Source organism: Argentina anserina, chromosome 4, assembly GCF_933775445.1.
Source record: "Argentina anserina chromosome 4, drPotAnse1.1, whole genome shotgun sequence".
In the NCBI taxonomy this organism is placed as follows: Eukaryota; Viridiplantae; Streptophyta; class Magnoliopsida; order Rosales; family Rosaceae; genus Argentina; species Argentina anserina.
This window is the reverse complement of record NC_065875.1, coordinates 12,198,046-12,219,870: the sequence shown is the minus strand read 5'-3', so window position 1 is coordinate 12,219,870 and position 21,825 is coordinate 12,198,046. Positions and strand designations below refer to the sequence as shown.

The 21,825-nt window shown below is 36.0% G+C and overlaps 3 protein-coding genes and 1 non-coding gene across 5 annotated transcripts; 1 reads left to right on the top strand and 3 right to left on the bottom strand.

Annotated features, from left to right (window-relative positions):
* Nucleotides 1–323: 323 nt before the first annotated feature.
* Nucleotides 324–431, bottom strand: LOC126793033 (small nucleolar RNA R71). The gene has a single exon (XR_007672017.1). It is a non-coding gene; the product is annotated as a small nucleolar RNA R71 (small nucleolar RNA).
* Nucleotides 432–5,723: 5,292 nt separating this feature from the next.
* On the top strand, nucleotides 5,724–10,324 carry LOC126792657 (uncharacterized). Of its 2 annotated transcripts, none has more exons than XM_050519110.1 (7): nucleotides 5,724–6,280; nucleotides 6,446–6,542; nucleotides 6,664–7,574; nucleotides 7,728–7,821; nucleotides 7,946–8,730; nucleotides 9,757–9,855; nucleotides 9,968–10,324. In XM_050519110.1, the coding sequence occupies exons 1-7, from the start codon at nucleotides 5,729–5,731 to the stop codon at nucleotides 10,034–10,036; spliced, it is 2,607 nt and encodes an 868-aa protein (XP_050375067.1). In that variant the 5' UTR covers nucleotides 5,724–5,728; the 3' UTR covers nucleotides 10,037–10,324. The 2 variants fall into 2 exon arrangements, with proteins under 2 accessions (XP_050375067.1, XP_050375066.1); XM_050519109.1 differs by having other exon boundaries at nucleotides 7,728–7,830.
* A 398-nt stretch (nucleotides 10,325–10,722) lies between these two features.
* LOC126792661 (putative defensin-like protein 30) lies at nucleotides 10,723–11,070 on the bottom strand. The gene is made up of 2 exons (XM_050519113.1): nucleotides 10,983–11,070; nucleotides 10,723–10,907 (listed from the first exon to the last, which is right to left on the bottom strand). Exons 1-2 carry the CDS (start codon nucleotides 11,068–11,070, stop codon nucleotides 10,723–10,725), a joined length of 273 nt encoding a protein of 90 aa, XP_050375070.1.
* Nucleotides 11,071–14,497: 3,427 nt separating this feature from the next.
* On the bottom strand, nucleotides 14,498–16,256 carry LOC126792660 (xyloglucan endotransglucosylase/hydrolase 2-like). The gene is made up of 3 exons (XM_050519112.1): nucleotides 15,939–16,256; nucleotides 15,334–15,527; nucleotides 14,498–15,058 (listed from the first exon to the last, which is right to left on the bottom strand). Exons 1-3 carry the CDS (start codon nucleotides 16,218–16,220, stop codon nucleotides 14,689–14,691), a joined length of 846 nt encoding a protein of 281 aa, XP_050375069.1. The 5' UTR covers nucleotides 16,221–16,256; the 3' UTR covers nucleotides 14,498–14,688.
* Between the last annotated feature and the right edge of the window lie 5,569 nt (nucleotides 16,257–21,825).

Sequence of the window (21,825 nt, the reverse complement as noted above, 5' to 3'; positions counted from 1 at the left end):
CAAATTCCCCATCATACATAGTATTGCCTAACACTACTGCAGCTCATCTCGAGTTAAAGCCTCAAATTCTTCAATTGTTTCCCAATTTTCATGGATTTGATCGTGAGGACCCGTACATGCATCTCAAAGAATTTCTAGACATTTGTTCCACCTTCAAGTTCCAGAACTTTTCAAATGAGTATGTCTGCTTGCGTCTGTTTCCCTTTTTCTTAAAAGATAAGGCGAAAGGTTGGCTGAATTTCCAACCACCAGGTTCCATCGCTTCTTGGGATGAATTAGTCATAAAATTTTTGTCTAAATTTTTTCCCATGTCCAGAACCAATTCCCTTAGGAGAAGCATTTTCCGATTTCAAGCAAAAAGATGATGAACAGATTTATGAATCTTGGGAAAGATTCAAGGATTTGATTCTGAAGTGTCCCCACCATGGTTTTGAAACATGGAGACTGGTACAATATTTCTATAACGGTTTGACACAGTCGAACCGTCATATGATAGACTCAATGAAAGGAGGAGATGATGAAACTTATGAATTTCTTGAGAACTTGTCTGAAAATTCTCAACAGTGGGATTTTTCTAATCAATATGATAGGCATGTGAAGGAAGCCAAGTAGGGTGGTTTGTATGAGGTCAGAAATGATTCTGATTTAGAACTAAAAATCGAGAGTTTGTCAAGAAGGGATGAGGAGTTCAGTCAACCAAGTCGAGTCCAACGTCTGTTCTTTTTGTGAAAGCCCAATGTATTATGCTCAAACTTGTCCATCCATGTGCAGCTACTCTGACAGCCACACTGAACAAGCCAATGCCCTGAACAATTTTAGGAAACCATTTGGTACTGCATTTTTTGAGACCTACAATCCAAATTGGCGGAACCACCCAATTTTTCTTGGAGAAATAACCAACCTCAAGTGTTTGGGGCAAACCAAAATTCACAAAATAATCAATTTGGCTCTCTTAATCAGCCATATCATTCAACTCCTCAATCTAATAAGCTAACAAAAAAAATAAGAATAATAGCTTAGCATTTACCTTGAACTTAGTGTTGGTATGAAACCTAAACTATTTCTTTGTCAAACAAGAGTGCTTCCGAATAGCATTCTTGAACACTGTTGAGCTAGGAAACTCCATATTCAAAGAAAAGGTAGGGTTTTTCATGTCCACAGGTGGTTGAAATTGTAGCCATCCATTGTACCTTTTCCTGCACTTTACAGGAAATCTACCTCTGTTTTCTCTATCTTCTCTATCTTCATCAGAAGATCCACGTAAGCTATTCAACCCCTCAGATTCATATCCATCTTCATATGAAATTTGTCCCTCAAATCTCATTTCATCCCACTCAAACACTTTGTCTTGATAACCATCAACATTATTTTGAAACTGCAAATCATCTTCCTCACTATTCAAATCAGAGTCAGAGTCAACTATCCCATCAAAATCAAGGTCATCTGAATCAGTTGATCTTTCAGATGAGAAATCTAACTTCTCTACCCTTTTTGAACACTCTCCTCCATACCTTGTTCCATATTTATGCTCCACCACCTTCTTAGGTCTTTCTTTTCTTTTATGTGGTGGTACAAAATTAGCTTCTTGCATCTTTTGTTTCCCTTTGTCAACTGCTCTCTTTCTTCTTTGGGTTTGTGATTGAGTCATTGTTGATGTAGCTTGAGGATCATGCATCCTTAGGACATTCCTATATGCAACCCTATTTGCAAGCTCACCATGTTCCATATCCTCTGAGGAATTAGTCATATCTTCTACATCAATGCCTTCCTCAATGTCAGCAATATTATGTCCAATGAATGATGCATGATCCAAATTTTGATCATACTGATTTAGCTCATTTGCTCCAAAAACCCTCCTCTTAGCTAGACATATGATCGATTCGATTACTCGAGATCAATATTAACCCTGTAAGCATCGTTAGTAGTATAAAGCAAGAGGGTATCGTTCACAAACCGGGGATCCAACTAGGGTAAAGAATCACAAACATTTAACAACGAATTCATAAGAGTATAAAGATTTGATATAGGATCGGATCAAGAACATAAAAATAAATCCTAAACTAATATATACATGTGATCAACCAACCAACACATAAGCAATCACCAAACAATAACATAAGAACAAAGGTAACGAAATCTACTCTCAATCATGTTCATGCCATAACAATCATAGTTCATCTTAAATTCGATCATGCATCAAGTTCCTACTTGGTTCTTAATACATGGATATTATCCAGCTCAACTACTTGTTTTGCTACAAAATCTAACATACCAATTCCTCATGCAATTACGTATCACAAAGAAAAATCAACATGTTTAAAGCACCTATCCAATGTCGAACTTAAGATCATAATCGGTGGAGGAACAAAGGGGACAAACAATTAATCAACTACTTGTATCAAAATTGTTTTTAACTTTGAATGATTAACATATGCGACATCAACTACTTGTCTTAATCACACATGCAATATAAGAACACACCGAAAATGAATTAAAAACATAAATAAACAGAAACTCATGGCATAAAACCTAAAATCATTGAATTAAAATCGAAAATCTTAATTCATCATGTCATTCAAAAGTTACAAATATCTCATAGACAAGAATAAAAATAACTTTAACAAAACCTAAACATAAATCATCCAAGAACAAAAACATAAAAACCCGAAAACTAAACATGAAGATCAAAGAGTTACACTTTATAATTCTCCTCCCAAGGTTCCTTACAGAGGTAGCACGAGATCTTCAAGAATATGGTATCCTAGGCTCCCAAGCTTTGGACAGAAAATATGATGAAGGGTGGTGAATTCAGATTCTATGATGCTTGGTGAATGAAAGTGTTTGGGCAGAGCTTTGGCAAGTCTTGTGAGCAAGGTTGATGATCATTTTATGTGGAAATGAGGTGCTATATATAGAGAGGAAGAAACCCAAGGGATGATGGCCACAAAGTCCAAAAAGTTGAAACCAAATTGGTTGAGGTTTCCTAGATTCGGAAGATCTGACCTTTGTCCCTTGTTATGGCCATAACTTTCTCTAGAAAATAGATATTGAGATGCTTCCAACTGGCAATTTCAACTAGCCTTCCGTGGCTTTTCATCCATATATCATACAATTTCTCAATCATTCTGAGCTGTCCAGGGGAGCTCATCAAAGTTGGATGATCTGCAGTGCCAGAATTCTGATTTCTATAAGGATTGCATATCTTTTGCATTAATTGCATATCTTCTTCCTCCTTTAATGCTGATTTCTTTTGCACATATTTCTTCCTTTGAATTAGTGAAGGCAGCAAAAGTCTTAATTGTTGCAGCCATGTTTGATTTTTCTTACCTCTCCTCATTAAATTTGCTGCATGTCTTCTTTGACTTTCTTGCCTCTTCTCATTTAATTTGCTGCATGTCTTCTTTGACATTATTTGGTGCAGAGATTTATGGACATTCTGATACATATTTGTGCTCTATATGCAGGAGGAACAAAGTCTCAAGTTTCCCTCATAGCCCTTGGATCAAAAGCAAATCAATGGCTGCGATAATTCCGTCGAGCTCACTGGACCTCCGATCAATGCTGTGGTCATATCTCCCTGTAGGAATAGGATATTGATTTGATTCCAAATCCTACAGAAACTAGACTCACATAGCTTGCTATTTATATAAGGTACGTCGTCTAACTCCATCGGAGCTATCCAGGGGACCCCGTCGAAGTTGGGCTACGAATCTTGACAGCATTTTAATTCTTGTATGGATTGGGCTTTTAAGTGTATCTTCTTCTCTTTCCTTGTGGAACTAGGATTGCTTTCCTTCTCCAACATGGATTTGTATTTCCTAATAAGAATAAGTACGTTAGAAACAAAGAAATACGAAATGATGAATCCTACTCGAACAAGGAATCATATTTCAACAAGGATTCTTAACACTTAGCACGATTTCATCATCAATTCATTCATAATTGATATAAGCTCTACCTAGACACTTATTCATACAAAAGAAACTAAAATATACTATATAAGAGGTAACAAAGAGTAAAAATAGGGCATAATCACATTAAGAACATCACACTTTGTACTCCTATCAACATACGATGTAAATCTCTATCATCTTGGTACTTGCCGGAACAAAGCCACACATATTGGTTACATCGGGATCAGTAACTATAGGTAGGTATCCAGATCCTTCTTCACTTCTAGGGATTCTAAACCAAAACCCTATTGGACCTTGTTGATATCCTAAGTCATAGCATAATAGTTCAACTCGGTCATTGACAATTTGTCTCTGTCAATTCCATCAATAAATACAAATTCACCCCCTCTATAATGCTTCTCTAACCCCTTCTTACTACAAAATCGACCACCATGATGTATCTTTATGGCGAAGACATCATCTGCAATTTGAATTATGAATATATATTCTCATTAAAACCACAACATGAATCATTTATAAATGCTCACATAGTCTCATATAACCCATGGATTCTAAACATGGCAAATTATAACTTGTTTTGCAATGCACATGTTCTGACATTGTAAGTTTATTGAGAAACTGAACTATATTAACCTTATTAAGAATTCAATCAACGTCTAATGAATGAGCTCAATTGTTCATATATATATATATATATATATATATATATATATATAGTTCTAGGGTAAACAATCAGATGGTTTAGTGAACTAGGATGTTTATACATTGCCATATATATCATGAACTTTTTAATTAACTCAGTTATAGCAAACCTCAACTACCAAAACTCAATTCTCTTACGTATGAAATTGATATGGTGTAAATTAGCTCTCCCACCAACCTAGCCACAAAACTATTCTCCACTACTCTATTCCCCACCAACTAGGCCATGAATCCTAAATAAATTCCCCACTAACCCGACATAAGATGAACACAAACTTAAACAATAGAGAATAGAGACAAAAGAATAAACCTAAAACAATCAAACATAAGACAGTGCTTCTGTTTTATACAAGTTTAATCATCCATAGGGTAAAGAAATCACACTGGATAGGGGACCATTTGAAATTTACCTGAACAGACTGGTCGCTCCCCAGTCACACGAAAATACCTCCATTGATTTGCCATCAAATGTTAGGCTGGAGAGTTCGATCTCATAAAAGGGGTTGGGTTCTTTACTTTCTTATGGCAGTGAAGAGAACAATTTGGTGAAGATATAGAGTGTAGCCGTGTAGAGAGACTGAAATGATTTGAAATTTGGGAAAAATTGTTTTAGGATTGAGGTAAAATGATAAAGAGACCAAAATACCCCTGAATTTTGGTGACTTGTCAGTATTCTTAACGATGCTAACGGAGTGAGACACCAAATGTAAATCGAAAATGAAACGTCAGATACTATTATGAAGTTTTATAAAGGTGAGACACCAAAATGCATATTTTCAGAAAAGTTGGACACTGTTCATAATTTTTCCTAACTTTAATGTAGATTTTGTAATTCTCTAACAACTTCCACCTAATTTTCCTTTCTACAACTGAATTACAGACTAATTAAGCCATTAAAATAACTAATTAGGAGATGGAATTTTCCTATGTTGGTTGGGGCTTGGGTCAGCTTGGCCACAAAACGGGTCGTACCCGTATAATCCAATATCTCGTCTCCGGGTTCCCGCTAAAATTATCTTCCCTCCTTTTCTTTCCCGCTCTCTAAAACCCTCTCTCTTTTCCCCACCAAACCCTCTCTCTCTCTCTCTCTCTCTCTCTCCACTGAAGCGGCCATGGAAGCACCTCGAACTTCCAGGCCACCTTTGGGCATCTGCACCCGCAGCCGATCCCAGATTCCGATCCAGATCCAGCCCCACCGCACCCGCTCGGGTCGGTTCATCAACAGCCTCCTCACCGGTTTTAATTCGGACCGCAAAAGACCCAGGCCAACCTATTCCTCCGACGGCGACGACCTTCACTCTCTGATTAAGGATCTCCGCGTCAAACGCGTCTTTTCCCCAACCTACAAGCCCCCCGAGAATCTAATCGCCGACACCAAATCCCGCGCCGGATTCTGCTTAGCTCAACCGGAGTTTAATCCGAAGGAGACGAAGAGCAATCCGGCCGAGATCTGTGGAAATCGATTCGATTGCTCAGCTCCGGATTTGGATGACTCCAAGATTAAAGAGCCTGAGAAATTGGGATTAGGGTTTTTGGCTCAAGCCCCAATTTCGACTGTGGATCTTGGCGGCGGCTCCGGTTCTGATCCGGATTCTACGCAGACGTCGCCGCCTGAGGCGAAGAGAAATGGAGTTGAGATCAAAATCGACAGCGAAACGAAACCGGTATGTGCTGATTTGTTTCTATTTATGTTGTTAGTATTGTTTAGATTTTGCTGCATTTTGATTTCAGTTGGAAATGTTGCTCATAGAATTGAAGTTATGGATTATACGAGACTGTGGAGATGATCGGAATGTGTTTAACTATCTTTGTGATTACTGCTATGCCAGGTCCTTAAGAGTCGAAAGAGAGTGTTCAAAGCGCCCGGCTCCTTTAGTTATAGAAGAATGCTGCCTTATCTGAAGGATATCAATAGAGATAACTCTTGTAATTTCTTTACACTCTTTACTTGTTTCATTTATTGTTATTGTCGAATGTGTACAACGGTCTTTCATTGTGTTGAAAATTTATTTGATAAAACTATATGTTATGTACTTGTTGCTTACAGGCATGCTAGATTTTTGTGATTTGCCAAATCGTGGTAAAGGTTTTAAAGGGAAATCTTCTGAGAGTAAGCTTGTTTCTGGTATTCGAGGAACTTCCGTGCATCACTTTACTGCACAGAATGTCTCTAGGGAGTGTCCTATTGTTGATTCTGATACTCAGCCGGAAGCTGTACGAGTTTCTTCTCATGTTTTATCTAATGGTGATGACTCAAGTTCAGAATCTTCTGAATGTGATCCTGAATCACCACCTATACTGGTGGCTGATCAGGGTCTGCCAAAGTCACATGTTGATGTTCAGAATGTGAAAACTGATTTGGAGGTTTCTTGTGAAGTTCAGAAGTTAAATGTGTCGGAGCCTTTTTGCCCTTCAGCTCTGGAGAATTCTCGAGTTAACACTGTTGGTGTAACGGTCATGTGTACAGATGATAGTTGGAAAGTGGAGAATGTGGGGAATGCTTGTAAGGATTATATTGTGTCCTCTTCTGAAGATCAAAATGTGAAAGACATAAATCCTCAGTCATCTTCAGTCATGGAGGAGAAATATTCATGCAAGGATAATGAAGGGGTAGAGCACAAGGAAAACACACACCAGGCTCAGTGTGAAGGGATTGAAACTATTGATATGGGGTATCCTTGTAGTGCCCAAAGTCCAAATCATATAAATGAGCAAAGAATTGGCAGTGCTGAAGAGGTCTTGAATCAGATATGTGTCTTGAATGAAGAGTCTATCCAGATGACACCACCAGATGCTGAGATCCTTGATAAACTAGAGGTGGAAGTAAAAGTCATCGGTGCAGCAGAATATGCTCATCAGAGTACAGATCAAGGTATTGGGAAGCCAAGCAGTTATAAAGATGCTGCATCACTTGCATGCGTAGATCGTGGAAATGAATGCAGTCCGAAAAGAAAACTGGTAAGAATCCTTTGAATTTATAATTCAGTCTATTTATTATTTGAGAAATATTTTTTTCCAACTTTACGACATTCTTGTACCAGTTATTTATTAACTTTTCCATAGTTTAAACATATCTGTTTGATAATGCAAGTTTTTTTAATTCCAAAATAGGTTTTGAATCCTTGTTCAAGGCTAAAACTATTTAAGAGTCCGGGTTCAGTCAGCTACAGAAGATTGCTTCCATTTATTATGGATATGGAAAAAAGTAACTCCTGTAACTTTCTTACTTCTATACATATCTATATTCAAATTTACAAGCAATTGATAGTTCTGCGAAGTTGGGGCCTTGAATGGAAATAAGCTAACCTTTCTTCAATTCTTATTCACAGGTGCTTCAGCGTCAATTACTCTCAAGGATCCGGAACAAAGGCAACCATTGACTCCCACTCAGCTAGGACCCCCAATGGATGAATCAAATGTTCTTTTGTCTCATACAGAGCCTGGCACACCAACATCTCAATTGAGAAATGGTAACGGTTCATCTAATATTGATGGACCAAATTTACCATCTCCTGAACATGTCACTGGATCTCGAATGTTATTTAAGGTACAAAAGGAAATGCATGGCCAACATTCTGCGTCAGCTAAACATAGTAAACTGCATACTTTCCCTGACATTGTGGGGGCTTTGGGACTGGAATCAAAACTATCAGTCCCTATTGTGGGTGCTAAGAAGAGTGAATCTCCTTCCGTTCAAAATAAGGCAAGAACATCCTGTCCAGAATCACCAGTCACACTTGCGTTATCTCTTGGTACTGTTGATGACTGCGTAAGCTCAAAAACATCCTTAAATGACTGTGGGAAGCCAGTTAAAGCCAACAGCCGGGGTCATAACTCATCTGGAATTGATGCCAAAGTTTCTTTAATCACTCAGGCAGATACAATCAAAAAAGGGATCCTCAAAAGAAATCCAAGAGGATGCAGAGGACTTTGCACCTGTTTGAATTGTGCTTCATTTCGACTCCATGCAGAGAGATCATTTGAGTTCTCGAGAAATCAGATGCAAGATGCTGAAGAAGTAGCTTTGAATTTGATGAAGGAATTATCAACATTGCGTAATTTATTGGAAAGGTCAGCTGCCAGAGGAAATGATCATGTTGTCGCTTTAAATGAGGTCAGTGCTATTAAATCAAGATGTGGTTAAAGTTTTATTGTATTAATTTCAGTTTCAAAACTTTTTCCATATTATATTACTTGATACAATTGGTTGTGCTAATTGGATACATCTTTGTTATTTACATATTGCAACGCTTAGTAGAACAACTCTTTAGTCGCTGATTAAAGTGTTAGTATCTTAATGCTTTGTAGTAATAGTTGCTAGTTGAGTCCTGTCATCTCATTGTTATTAGGAACTAATTATAGGAAAAACTAGATAAGATCACCTGCAGAGGCCACATGGCTCAAGTCACATAAATTCACTGAAATTTATGTGCATTTGGTCACATTATTCTGCTGTGATGCTTCGTAATTATACCTTGACGGTTATCTTATTATTATTTTTTCAATCAAAATTAATGGATGTTCTGACATTCTTGTATACAACAATATATACACACGTACGAATACAGCATGATATTACAGACATGTCCACTGACAGTGTACTACTGCTCTAACAAAATTGAGATACGCTACTGTATTTTTCACGGAGTGATGAGTTAGCCATTTGCTAAATTACGACTAGGCTAGAAAAGCATCATCGTTATTATTATTTTATTTATTGAGGTGCATCCTCAGCAATGGGAAGGAACTTTCAAATCAAGACTCATTATTAGATCTGAGGCTTATCTATTTACTTGCCTAATTAGGGATCTTGAATATTGATTCCAGATGATATGAAAGTTTACATATTGCATTTGTCCGATTGATATTTGTGCTTTTACATTAGCATTTGCTCTATCTTTTGACTCGAAACAAGTAATGACACTTCTAGGACTTTATGAGATACTTGTTTCTAAAAGTAGCATTTGAGCCATATTTTTTCTGTATCACTATAAATTATTCAACATTTTCTGTAAAAGAAAATATATGCTTTTATATACTTTGTCAGAAGTATTCTGTTTGACCGGAGAATGCAATTGCATTATAAGGTCCAGTGTGTTTATGAAATTTGAATTCCAAATGACTTTTCCATATATTTTAGGTTAATAGTGCTTGCCGAAAAGCATCTGAATCTGAAGACCTTGCAAGAAACCGCCTTAAAGAAATGAATTATGATCTCAACATCCACTGCAGAATCACAGTAAGTGCCCACTGTCCAACATACTGTTTGAGTGATTTTCCTTCATTATGTCCGTTTGTTTGGTCATCCATAAGTAGGTATTTACTCATACCTAAACTTAATTTTTGTACAGTGCTTGCACGAACCAAGGGTCAGGTTTGCGAATCACAGTGAAGAAAAGGTCATTCCAAAAGCCAAGTAAACAAGCAATTAGATAAGAAAATAGTCATTCTTTGTTATATCAATAGGTTTATTAGTTGCCACCTTGTGCATATGTGCCAGGAATCTTTGGTTGACTTGATATCCAGTATGTTACTTATTGTAAGTGAAGAAATTGTATCTGGGGTACTTGGGAAGATGTTTAAAACACATGCAGCTGGAAAACGAGAAGCTGGATATAGAATGAAATAGTTCATATTATTGGATAGGTTCCATGGTACACACTTTCTTTAATTCAAGTTTGAACTTAATGATAATGTCAAGTTTCTGCATAATTGTTGTTTGAATTATGTGATTATAGAAAATGCACATCAATAGAGTTATATAAAAACTTTTCTATTTCTTAGATCTTGAAACCCCATCCTTTCTTTCCTCTTTCTATTCGCATTCTGGAATTAAGACAGCAGTGTAAAATCTAAAACCTGGAGGTTTTAGACCTCGTGAAAGCATCTGTATACTATTTATGATTCTAAGGCATAAAACTGTTTAGTCAATAGTACTGAACATAGGAACGCCAAATGGGATGGAATTGCAGTAATACATCTCAACTTATGAAAGAGTTCTGCACTCTTTATTCAATCATCTCAAAATGAACTGTTTTGAAAATGAAACTAAGATTGGGTGAAGTGCCCCAACTCTGCGCATGAGCCTATTATGGCACGTTCTATATCAAACTTCACACAAACAAAACTTTTCTCCCCCAGTAGAAATCTCTTTGCAAAACCCGCCTAAAATATGATTACAATTCTCTTGGCAATACTCGTTGCAGTCAGCAAACTTTGAGCACAGCCCTACATTGAGCAAAGTTGTCCCAGTAGGAACTTCTGCAGGTTTTACATCTGCAAATGCATGGCCTGCAAATTCAATACAAGAAATCAAATCAAATTTCATCTGCAACTTTTTATAGGGCAAGTCGCCGTAACCAATACCAAAAAGGGATTTCAGTACCTGAGCTAGGAAGTAAGCAATGCATAGGATTCCTACAAAAGGGCATTGATCAAAGTTTGTGGAAGCCATTGTGCCAAGGTTATTGCTTGTTTACAATTGCTAGTCCTTGTATCTTGCCTTCTGCTATGATATGCAAGGAATAATGAATCGGGTAAATTCCTTCTATAGTACATGATGTATCGCTACTTGGACAATTTGGTACTTGATGTATGAAAACGGACAATTTGGTACTTGAAGTTCTAATTTGTGTTACATTTTGCTACTTATGTCAGTTTTGATCATATTTTCAGAGTTATTTTTCGTAATTATAGGTTATAAACTCCTTAAAACCATACTTAAATTCATTTTAATCTATTATTTTCAAATTGCCTCTCAATTATCTTCAAAAGTTTGATATATCTCATCCATTTAGCAACTACTGTGTATATATCTAAATAAAGTCTTCTTAATATAGCTATGATATACAATATATCACATTTCGCTTTGAGTAATTCAAATATATATTTTTAAAAGAACTAAAATGGGATTGCATATTGGAAATTTATTTCCTTTGCAAAAAAAAGCAATTATTAATTTATTTTCAATTGTTTTCAGCTAAATTTAATAAGGATGGAATAAATATCTTATGGTACTTTTGTTGTAATAATTATACTAATATTATATATTATGATATATGCGTAGTAGATGTGGATGACATATATTTTAGAGATAAATGAGTGACAATTTGGTGATGATAGGAAAATATGAAACAAAATATAAAATTAATGAGCTAAGGACTAAAGTGACAAAAATTACCCTCCAAATATGATAAAAACCAAAGGGGAATACAAATGAAAACTTCAGGTACCAAATGTCTGTTTTCAAACATTAGGTACAAAATTGTCCAAGTAGCTATACATCTGATACCTGCCAATTAAATACATATAGAGTCGGTAATAAATAATCTACCAATTAAATACATCCTAACAGAAAAAGTATGTTTCAGCACACACCTGATCAAGATCAGAGGAAAATCAGTCTCTGAGGCATATTTATGGCCAGCTGAAAGTATCAACTTTATTTACTCTACTGATCATCTTGAGTCTAGGGACTAATTTTGAGATCTTGATTCACATCCAATGTTTTAAAAGGCTAAGGCGTAGCGAGGCGTTTTCAGAAGAGCCTCACCAAGGCATACGCCTTGAGACAAAAGGCGTAAGCTTTATGTATGAATTCCTATACTTGTGCATTGATTAGTCTTATATGTAGTTTACATATACCATGATTTATAACCAAAATAGACATGATAAATGGTTATTCCTTCATAACAAATACATATCAAAACCATGCAATTAATCAAATCGATATATTAAAGTACTAACTAGTCTTGAAATAAATAAATAAAGAACAATGTTTGGACTAGCTTCAAGCTTTAAAATCATCATCATCATCATCAATTAGAATATCACCATTTAAATCATCATCCAAATGTCATCATCACCATCACCTAGGCCTCATCATTTAGCCCGCGAATTCGAAAAGCCCGCAGAGGCCCGCAAGCCCGACGGGTTGCCTAAACATATATACTAATCACATCTGTTGTGTTGCTCGACCATATTTTGAACTGGAGTTATTGATCGCCGAAGTGTCCACTAATGTATCATAACCTTTATATTAGGTTTATAATAAAACTATTGCATTATGAAGCGACTATATGAAAAAAACTTCTTAGGATCGATCGACACCAGCCGATGTGATTGGTATATATATTTAGTGACCCTGTAAAAATTTCATCCAATTTGGACTTCGTTTGACCGTCGGAATCTTCGGTAAATCGAAAACACCACTAATATGCCCTAATGGAGGAACTACTACAAATATACAAATGCCGAAATCCGTTTGCATATCTGAAATCACCAAATTTTTGTTACATATCCTGCGTGGTCGAACTGAAGAAATCTATTTGGCAAAGCCCCGGTAAATGGGGTTTCAATATGTTAAAACGCATTTTTTTAGTTGATCGTTGGTACGAACGGTCAAACCATGTCCAAAATGGACGAAAAATTTACAGGTTCCCTAAATATATATACCGATCATATCTACTAGTGTCGATCGACCATATTTCGAACTACAGTTGTCGATCGCCGAAATGTCAACTAATGTATTATAACATTTATATTAGGTTTATAATAAAAATATCACATTATTATGCGACTATATGAAGGAAACTTCTCGGAATCGATCAACACCATTCGATGTGATCAGTATATATATTTAGTGATCATTAAAAAATTTCATCTTATTCGGACCTCGTTTGACCGTCAGAATTTCCGGTAAACCAAAAACAACACTAATATACCCTAAGGGGGAACCCATTACCAAGATGCGAATGTGGAAAAATATTTACATATTTGAAATCACCTAATTTTTGTCACCGATCGTGCGTGGTCGCAATGAGAAAATCCATTTGGCAAAGCCCCGGTCAGTGAGGTTTTATTATGTAAAAACGCCTTTTTTTTGTTGACCGAAAATTTTGACGGTTAAACGATGTCCGAATTGGATGAAATTTTTACAGGGTCCGTAAATATATATATATATCGATCACATCTATTGGTGTCGATCGACAATATTTCAAAACTAGAATTTATTTGTGACTTTTTTAGAATGTTTTCTAATAATTATTTTATTGTTTCAAAATCTTAAATTAGAGTATTATATTTTTTTCTAATACATGCCCGCAAGGCCCGGCACGGCCCGCAAAATCTCGCAAGGCCCGCTTTAGATGGGCGGGCTTAGATCTTCGTATTTATGAAAATATCCGGCCCGCCACTTATTTAAATTTATTAAGACCCGGCCCGTTGACAAGCCCTACCATCACCTCCAACACCAACAGGTTTGGTAGAGGGGATCGGTAGAAGTTGACTTTCTAAAGTCTCAATCTCAAAACTTAAAAGACTCCGTAAAAAAATAGTTTTTAAATAAAAAAATTGTCTATTCAAAAAAAAAATCTTGAACTAATTTTTTTTTTAGACTTTCGCCTTTCGCGCTTCAAAACGCGCCTTAAAACGCCTTTTGCGCCTTGGTGTGCGCTTTTTGCGTCTCGGCGCCTATGCAATTAAGGCTAAGGCCTTTTAGCCTACGCCTTGCGCCTTTTACGCCTTAAGGCTCGCCTCAGGCGCGCTTTTTAAAACACTGTTCACATCCAATTCTCTTTAGTTTGCTTGTTTTCATCATGCTTTTCGTCATATTCATGATTAACCGATTTCTCCTTTTCGTGACAATGTTTTGTTTAGGTGTGTATGGGGCTGTCTACTTGATACATTAACAAAGAGCTTATGAATCCCGCATTGGATATTAGCTACGCTCATTCAAATTCCAGTCAAGAATATCTACAGGCATATTGTCATAAGTTGTTTAGTTTCTTGTGTGGGTTTCACAATCTCATATTCCCACTGAGGTTTGAGCAAGGAGATTTCTAGAAACCGTATCGACATTGTTGTAAGATATAAACAATATGCACAACGAAATTTTATTATCTATGAAACAGATCTTCAACATATGCTAGTTTTACAACTTCGGTGTTGAACACTTCCCCCACCAAAGCTACAAAGATTTCAATTTATTTGACATGGCTCTAACAGAAAACATTGTATACACAGACAGTATTAAAAAATGGATTCCAACTGATTGATCAGCTAGCTGGAAAGATCAGCTTCTACACTCTGCAGGAAAACCTTGTGGAAAGCGTTTGTAATCGGAGCAATAGTTGTAGATCATGAAGTACTTTTGAACCCACCTGAGGCGTCTTCGGCTAGGAGCATCAAGTGCATTGGTCTGCCAACTAGCCTGAGAATCAGAGAATGATTTGGATGATTTAGCATCGATGACATTGAAGTTTCTGTAGTATGCTGTAAAGGGTGCCTTGGACCAATCTGTTTTCACCAATCCTCCTCTGGTAGCCCAATCATCAGCATTCCAAAGGCTGGAGTAGATCCTCATGGGTTGGTTTTTAGGGAAAGGAACACCAAGTGATTCAGCATTCTTGAACACTCTAATGGGAGTGTTGTCCACCAAGAAACTGCAAAAAAATAAAACGTAGGAAATCCAATTAGGCCATAAATCCAATGGTGAATAAGGCAACTTTGCGACAAAAATTTTGTTCATGATGCACTGGTGCAGTAGTGAAATTTTCGTTCCTTTAACTTTCGGGCGAAATTGGACATGTTTTATGTTCAAAAGAAAATATGTGACTGAACAAATCATTTTAGCATATGAATTTGGCAGTTGCGCATGCTTCATGTTATATCAAAGCACTACTAGTTACCAAGAAATGCATATAAAGCATTTACTTACATTATGTGCTGGGGCTTCCAGATAATGGAGTAAGTGTGGAAATTTTTTGAAGGATCAAACCAGAGATAGAATTGCTGCTCTCTGTTTCCCTTTCCCTGAGTGAAAACATTGGTATGCAACACATATGGATCTCCACTGACATTTCCCAAGAATTCAAAGTCGATTTCATCATGTGTAGGGCCTTGTGAAGAAAGCTGCAGATATAGGCAAAACCAACACGAGTTAGAACTTAGAAATGCAATTTGAAGTTGAAAACAAATAACCAACCACCTAAGTAAAATTATAGTAATTTTCTATATTTGACATGAGTTTCAGAAACTTCCATTCTTCAACTTTATGTCTAACTGTATAGATGTTTGGATAAGGCAAGAATTCATACAAAGGGACCATTATATTAGTATTCATTTCTATATGAAGTTGAAAGCTTCTTTTTAAAAACTTTATTTTTAGATCACTTTACTTTTAAAAACAAACAGAGTTTTCATAAAAGGGATCAAGACATTAGGTATTAGAGTCGATTATATATGGAGTCTGAAAATATATAATGAAGAATGTATAGCATGCAAGTGACCGACGTATATATTTTCATTTTCCGAACTACGTACGTAGTAGGCAGTGACGGTGCCGGCGGAGTTTCCGGCAACAAGCTTAAGTTGCATGTCGATCCTCCCAAAGAGGTACTCTTTCTTGGACTGGAATCCAGAGCCAGAAACCTTGTCCAAGGACAAAGAAAGAAGCTGACCTCCCTTGAATATCTTGGGACGGTTGCCACCCCATGTCACGTCAAAGTCTTGATAGAAGTTCCCAGCATAAGAACCTACTATTAAAGAGCTCAATGCTAGACCAACCAACAAAACCAAACAAGACACATTACCAGAAACCCCCATCTTCTTAAACCAGGAGAGAGAGAGAGAGAGAGAGAGAGAGAGTTGGAGATGATGTGAGGGTGATAGGGTTTAACAAAAAGGAGGGTTTATATAGGAAGGGGGGAATGGGAAGAAGTAATGGGAAGGGTGGGGGGCTTGTGAGCAATGAACAACTGGAGGAGCCAACTAAGCACAAAGATGCAAGCTGGAAACTTTTGTTTGAGCATTGAGGAGGGTTGTGTTATTAACTAGGTTTTGAATGGTTTGTGCAGAGGGGAAGGATGGTAGCTAGGTTATGATTTTGTCCCCAAGATATGATACTTGATGGGTAGGACCTGAGGTCTTCTGGTTTTGATTTAAATTTGGTGGTGGATGACAACTCTATATGGTATGGAGAATAAAGTTTCCCTAACTAGTGTTCCTAAGAGGACCATAACCCCCAAAATTTGGGACCATCAATCATGTATGGGGCATTTTCAATTAGGAATTTCACAGTTGGCAGAATGATATCTGAGTCACTGCCTCTCCCTTGTCATGATCCATGAAACCATTTATTGGATATATGGTTTGATTCAAATTCATAGTTTCACACTTTTACTTCAAGTGGTTTTTCTTTTTCTTGTGAACTGATCATGAATATTCGGCAGTTCACGAAATGAAGAATATGATTGTCTTGGCTGTCATATGTTAAGCTTCATTATGCTTTGGTTGCTTTTGTTTCTATTAGGTGCTTGATAGTGAACTTGGGTCTACCGTCTACCTAAATGTTTGTTGATGAATAGATAAGAATCATCTTAGCAAAACCACAGTCCCGATTAGCTACTTATCAGATGACTAGCTAGTAGTTCCGTCTATCAACAACGAGCTTTGTTGGCTTACGAGAAACTCAGCCAAAAGGATAACAGATTTTTTTCCATTAATTTGACAAGGAGGATAAGTACCTGATTTAATTACGTGAGGTTTTTTTGGTTGGACTTGGGTGACATTTCGATTAGGTGAGGGGTAATGGATTCCATGCATGCATGAGAATTGTAGATATGTATTTCTAATGAAAGTAGGAGGTTTCATGAAGAGAGTAAGTGAGGTAGCAAAGAATGATCAAAGAATGAAATGTTTCATGGAGAGAGAAATTAAGTGAGGTAGCAAGAAACCACAGGACGACGTCGGGACTCCACCAACCTAAACACCCAAGAAAACAACTAAACAAGCAATAGCAGCGGCGGTGGGTATGTATTGTTAGCTTTTAAAGCATGCTTGCATATGATTCCCATGACTGCCTCCTCATTCGTTTGTTGGAGAAACAAAGGAGATTCATTTCTAATTTCCAATTGGATATACTCACATTAGGCCCGTGAATTCAATGATTGGTTGAGATATACATATATCATCATATTTTAAATTAATTGAATGAGTGGTTTGATCGAGTTGATCGACCCATTTTTACGTACACTTTTTATTTTTTTCTATTTTTATGTGAGGATCGAAGGTATCATGCACATATACACCCGTTGCGATTCGAACGCATGACCTAATAACATACTTGCTTGTTCCTAGGAATGGTGCTCTAACCACTTAGATAGCTCAATTTCGTCATTTTTATGTAACTATTTGTTTAGCGACAATTCTTCCATTAACAAACTAGATTTATCACATATTTTCAATCATCAAATGCTTATACATATGCTTTTTTTTGTTGACTGAAAGAGAGGGGTAGGAAAGCAGCCTAATTGTAATAACCCGCCGAATATTCAAATTTCATTATTGTAATTTCTCAAAATTAATATAATGGTGTTTTGTATAATTTTTGATTCTAGACCTTCAATTTAGGTTATATTTGTCACGTCCCTAAATTCGAGACCACTATTATATGGAAATATGGTTCCCGAATTAGAGGTGTGATCTTAAAACCAATAAAATTTCCTTAATAAAACTAATAGAAATATATGTCTGAATAATACTTTTATTAGGAAGTAAAATCAGAGTTATTTTACAATACAGTGGATTTAGAAATATTGAAATTTAGCGAAGATACATGAGTCGCATTTATTGTCTTGAAATAATATTTGAAGAAAAACCATCATTTTATTTAGTAGATTCATCTCATTCCCCAAGCATTTACTCATTACCTAAAAATAAGATTGTGTAGCATCATGAGTAACACAAACCCAGTAAGTACATAATACATTCTTATAATAATTTGGCTAATGAGAAATTCAAATATGAACAACCAAATAAAATGTACCAAGAACCAGGTGTATTTGGTCACACGAATTCTTACTTATGCGTATAGATATGCAAATCAGCATCAATATATTCAATCAATTGTGTGAATTTTCAAGAAAATTGCTAATTAATCACAAAGTCAAATGTTAGGGTTCACGTTTATCCAAACCACGGATAAGCTTCAGCATATCGAGGCTAATACCAAAGTAAGTATACTCAAGGTCAATTCTCCTATAAGTATAATAGTGCACTATCTGTAGGGACTAGGGACTAGGGTTAACTCACAAAGCACAAAACAATTTTACTAGAAATTCACTTAAACACGGGGTAGTACTAATCACCCGGCTTCACACCTCCAACTCAGTAACGTCAATAGAATATCACAAAGTTTAGTGATTAAGACAATATTTAAATACTAAAAATATATATATAATCTTACCCCAATATATAAATACTTATCAAGACCTCAATGTATGCATGAAATAAACGAGTTAATAAACTTGAAAGTAAATGTGCAAAAAGTAAATGTACTTTAAATTAAAAACAATTAGATAATATTAGTTAGTAGTCAAAGGATTAGTAGTCATTTCTTCCATGATAAGGAAAATATTTGTCCAAAGTAGCAATTGTCCTTCAAATAATAGTGTCAAAGTCCATCAACTTTCCGTATTGATAACTCAATCAATAAACGTCCAAATTAGGCAAGTGAGGAGTCTATGTTCAAGGATTTTTCGTAAGAAATCTAATAGGATAAGTCATACAGTCCAGTTCAAAGTCATTGAGTCCAAATAAAGTCAAACACAATAGTAGTGCAGAAACCGATCATCAAGTTATCATCTTAGATTTCTACATATTCTACTCGTAACAAAATTTTATCATTTCTTCTGAAACTTTCCAGATTAAAAGTAGTAGTCTTATACTTTAATTTGATATAAAGTTTGTGGAAAAAGGTTAAGAAATGAGTGAGATATGAGTTCTTAAAGTTGTGAGTGCTACAAAAGATTTTCAATGAGTTTATTAACTCTAAATTTGATTAGCCATAACTTCTCCATTTCTAAACATTTTTGAGTGATTCAAAAGCCTAAATTGAAACATTTTCATGATGAATTTAATGCTATTTTTACCTTGGACAAACTCAGATTTTATAAAATACGAAAATATAACTCTTACCAAAACATGGTCTTTTCCATTTTATCCTTAGCTATGCACTTTGATAAATCTTAAAAGACAAAAGATTATAAGGATGTAAGATGTACTTACCTTGAAATTTTAGGGGTGAAAGGAATGTTTTGATGTGGATCCAAAGTTGGAGTACTTTAGTAAAGAATGAACTTGTTTAAGAGAGAAAGATTGAAGGCTAGAATTTTAGTTTGAGAAACATTTGATGGTTGAGTTTTCTATCAACTAAGGGAATTCTAGACTTGCATGATTTCTGATTTTTAAGTGTGAAGAAAACTTGAGGCAGCTCACAACTATAAATAGGCCAAGAAGGAACAAAAAAGTTCAATTCACACCTACCATTCTCAATAATTAGTATTGAGTGATGACCTAACTAGTTAGTGTGGTTGTTGGCAAAGAAAAAAAAATAGTATGATGGGGAAAACATTAAAATAAATCAACTAGTTTCAAAACATATTAGCATAAGGCTTATATATATATATGTATGTAGATATAACAAACACATTTATATACCAAATTCCTTTCATAAGGTTTTCAATATATTTGCACTATCTAACACTAATATAATGCATAAAATATAATATTATTAGTATTAGCCTTAAACTCGATTACAAAGTATCGACTATACGCAAGAATATGAGCTAACGTATTCAAATCGTGGTCTAATACTTACAAAAAGAATTTTTCTATCTTTGAAAGTATAAACCTTAGCATCATTGGTTTCTAAAGAGAAATATTAGAAGAAAAATTGAATTAATTTTAAGTTAATATAACCTTAGAGTACTAATTAGTAAATACTAATTTTCGGGGTATTACAATATTTGAAGTCGGATCGATTTTCGGGGTATTAAGGCTCAAGAATTGACTTTTGGCTCGTCACTCTTTTCTAAAAAGTTTATTCATGAAAGTCGTAAAGGTCATCGATATGAATTCATAGATACACGGCATGTGAAACATATATCGTATGTGATAGTTGTTAGCAAAAAACGTTAGGTTTCCGATTTTAGAAGGGGTATAAAAGGAGAAAATTGGAAACCTTATTTACAAAAATCAGAACAAGCTAAAACAGCTGCACGACTTGCAACTATTCATCTTCTCCCTCTTCAAATCATCACCAATCTTCTCTCCAACGATCTCCCTTGTCTGGCCGCCGTTGTAGTCGCCACCGGTCCCATTAGAACCGCACTGCTATCCTCTCCAAGTCTGTATTGGTGGTGCTTCGTCCCTCTCCATCTTGAAGCCATTGCGATGCTGTAAAGGTTAGGTGGTCTCGTCGGAGTCGTCCACTTTTCCGGCCATTTCAGAGCAAGGTAGCAGTGGTGTTAGGTCGCCATTAGAGCTGTGTGTGACCCAAATAAGTAACTCGAACCTTTTGAAGTAAAGAGGGAACTTTGGGCAGAAAATTCAAGTTAGGGATTGAGTGGATCATGAAGCTACGATTGCTTGGTAATTTCAAAACCCCAGATTAAATTCGATTGTATTGCTGGTTAGGAATGTGTTTGAGACAGTAAGGGTATGATATTTGAGGTTTAAGGGTTGGTTTGAGGTGTTTTTGGCTGGCGGCATGTATCACTATTTGTGAATGAAATTTTCAGTTAAGTTGTGAGGTATGGGTGCATATTTGTGCCATGTGTGTTATGTTAAGTAGGTAGAACTACTGCAATTATCATGTTTTAGTAAGTGAAGTATATTTAGAATTATGTTGAGTTCACTTGATTTTGAAATTGTTGAAATTCATGATTGTAAGCTTGACAAGGCCTTGGCTTTAGGCCGTAGTAAGGATACCAACAAGGGTTGGAAGTTGACAAATGTTTTAGGGAGTTTTTAGAGAGAGTGAGGTTAGTTAAATTTATTTTGGTTTACAATTTACTAAGTAAAGATTATGTCACTTAGGTAATTGTCAGGGCGTGTGAGTGTGCCTCACCTTGGTGTTGTTAAAGACGCAAGTGGGTGATGAGGTGAGTAAATGTCATGTAATTGTGTAATACTAATGTCATGTTTTATATGATAAATATGTTTTAAAATGAAATGGGCTTGATCGCCTACGGCTCATTGGATAAGTAATATATTTTGTTTTCTTAAAGGAATGTGTACAAGAGTTCATTGTTAATTGTTGACTTTGACTTGCTTGTTGTTGTTATGCATTGTGTTTTGTTGGCGGATGAGACCGAAAGGGAATAAAATGTACCTTCCAGAAATTTGGTTTAATTGTTGATGGATTGTG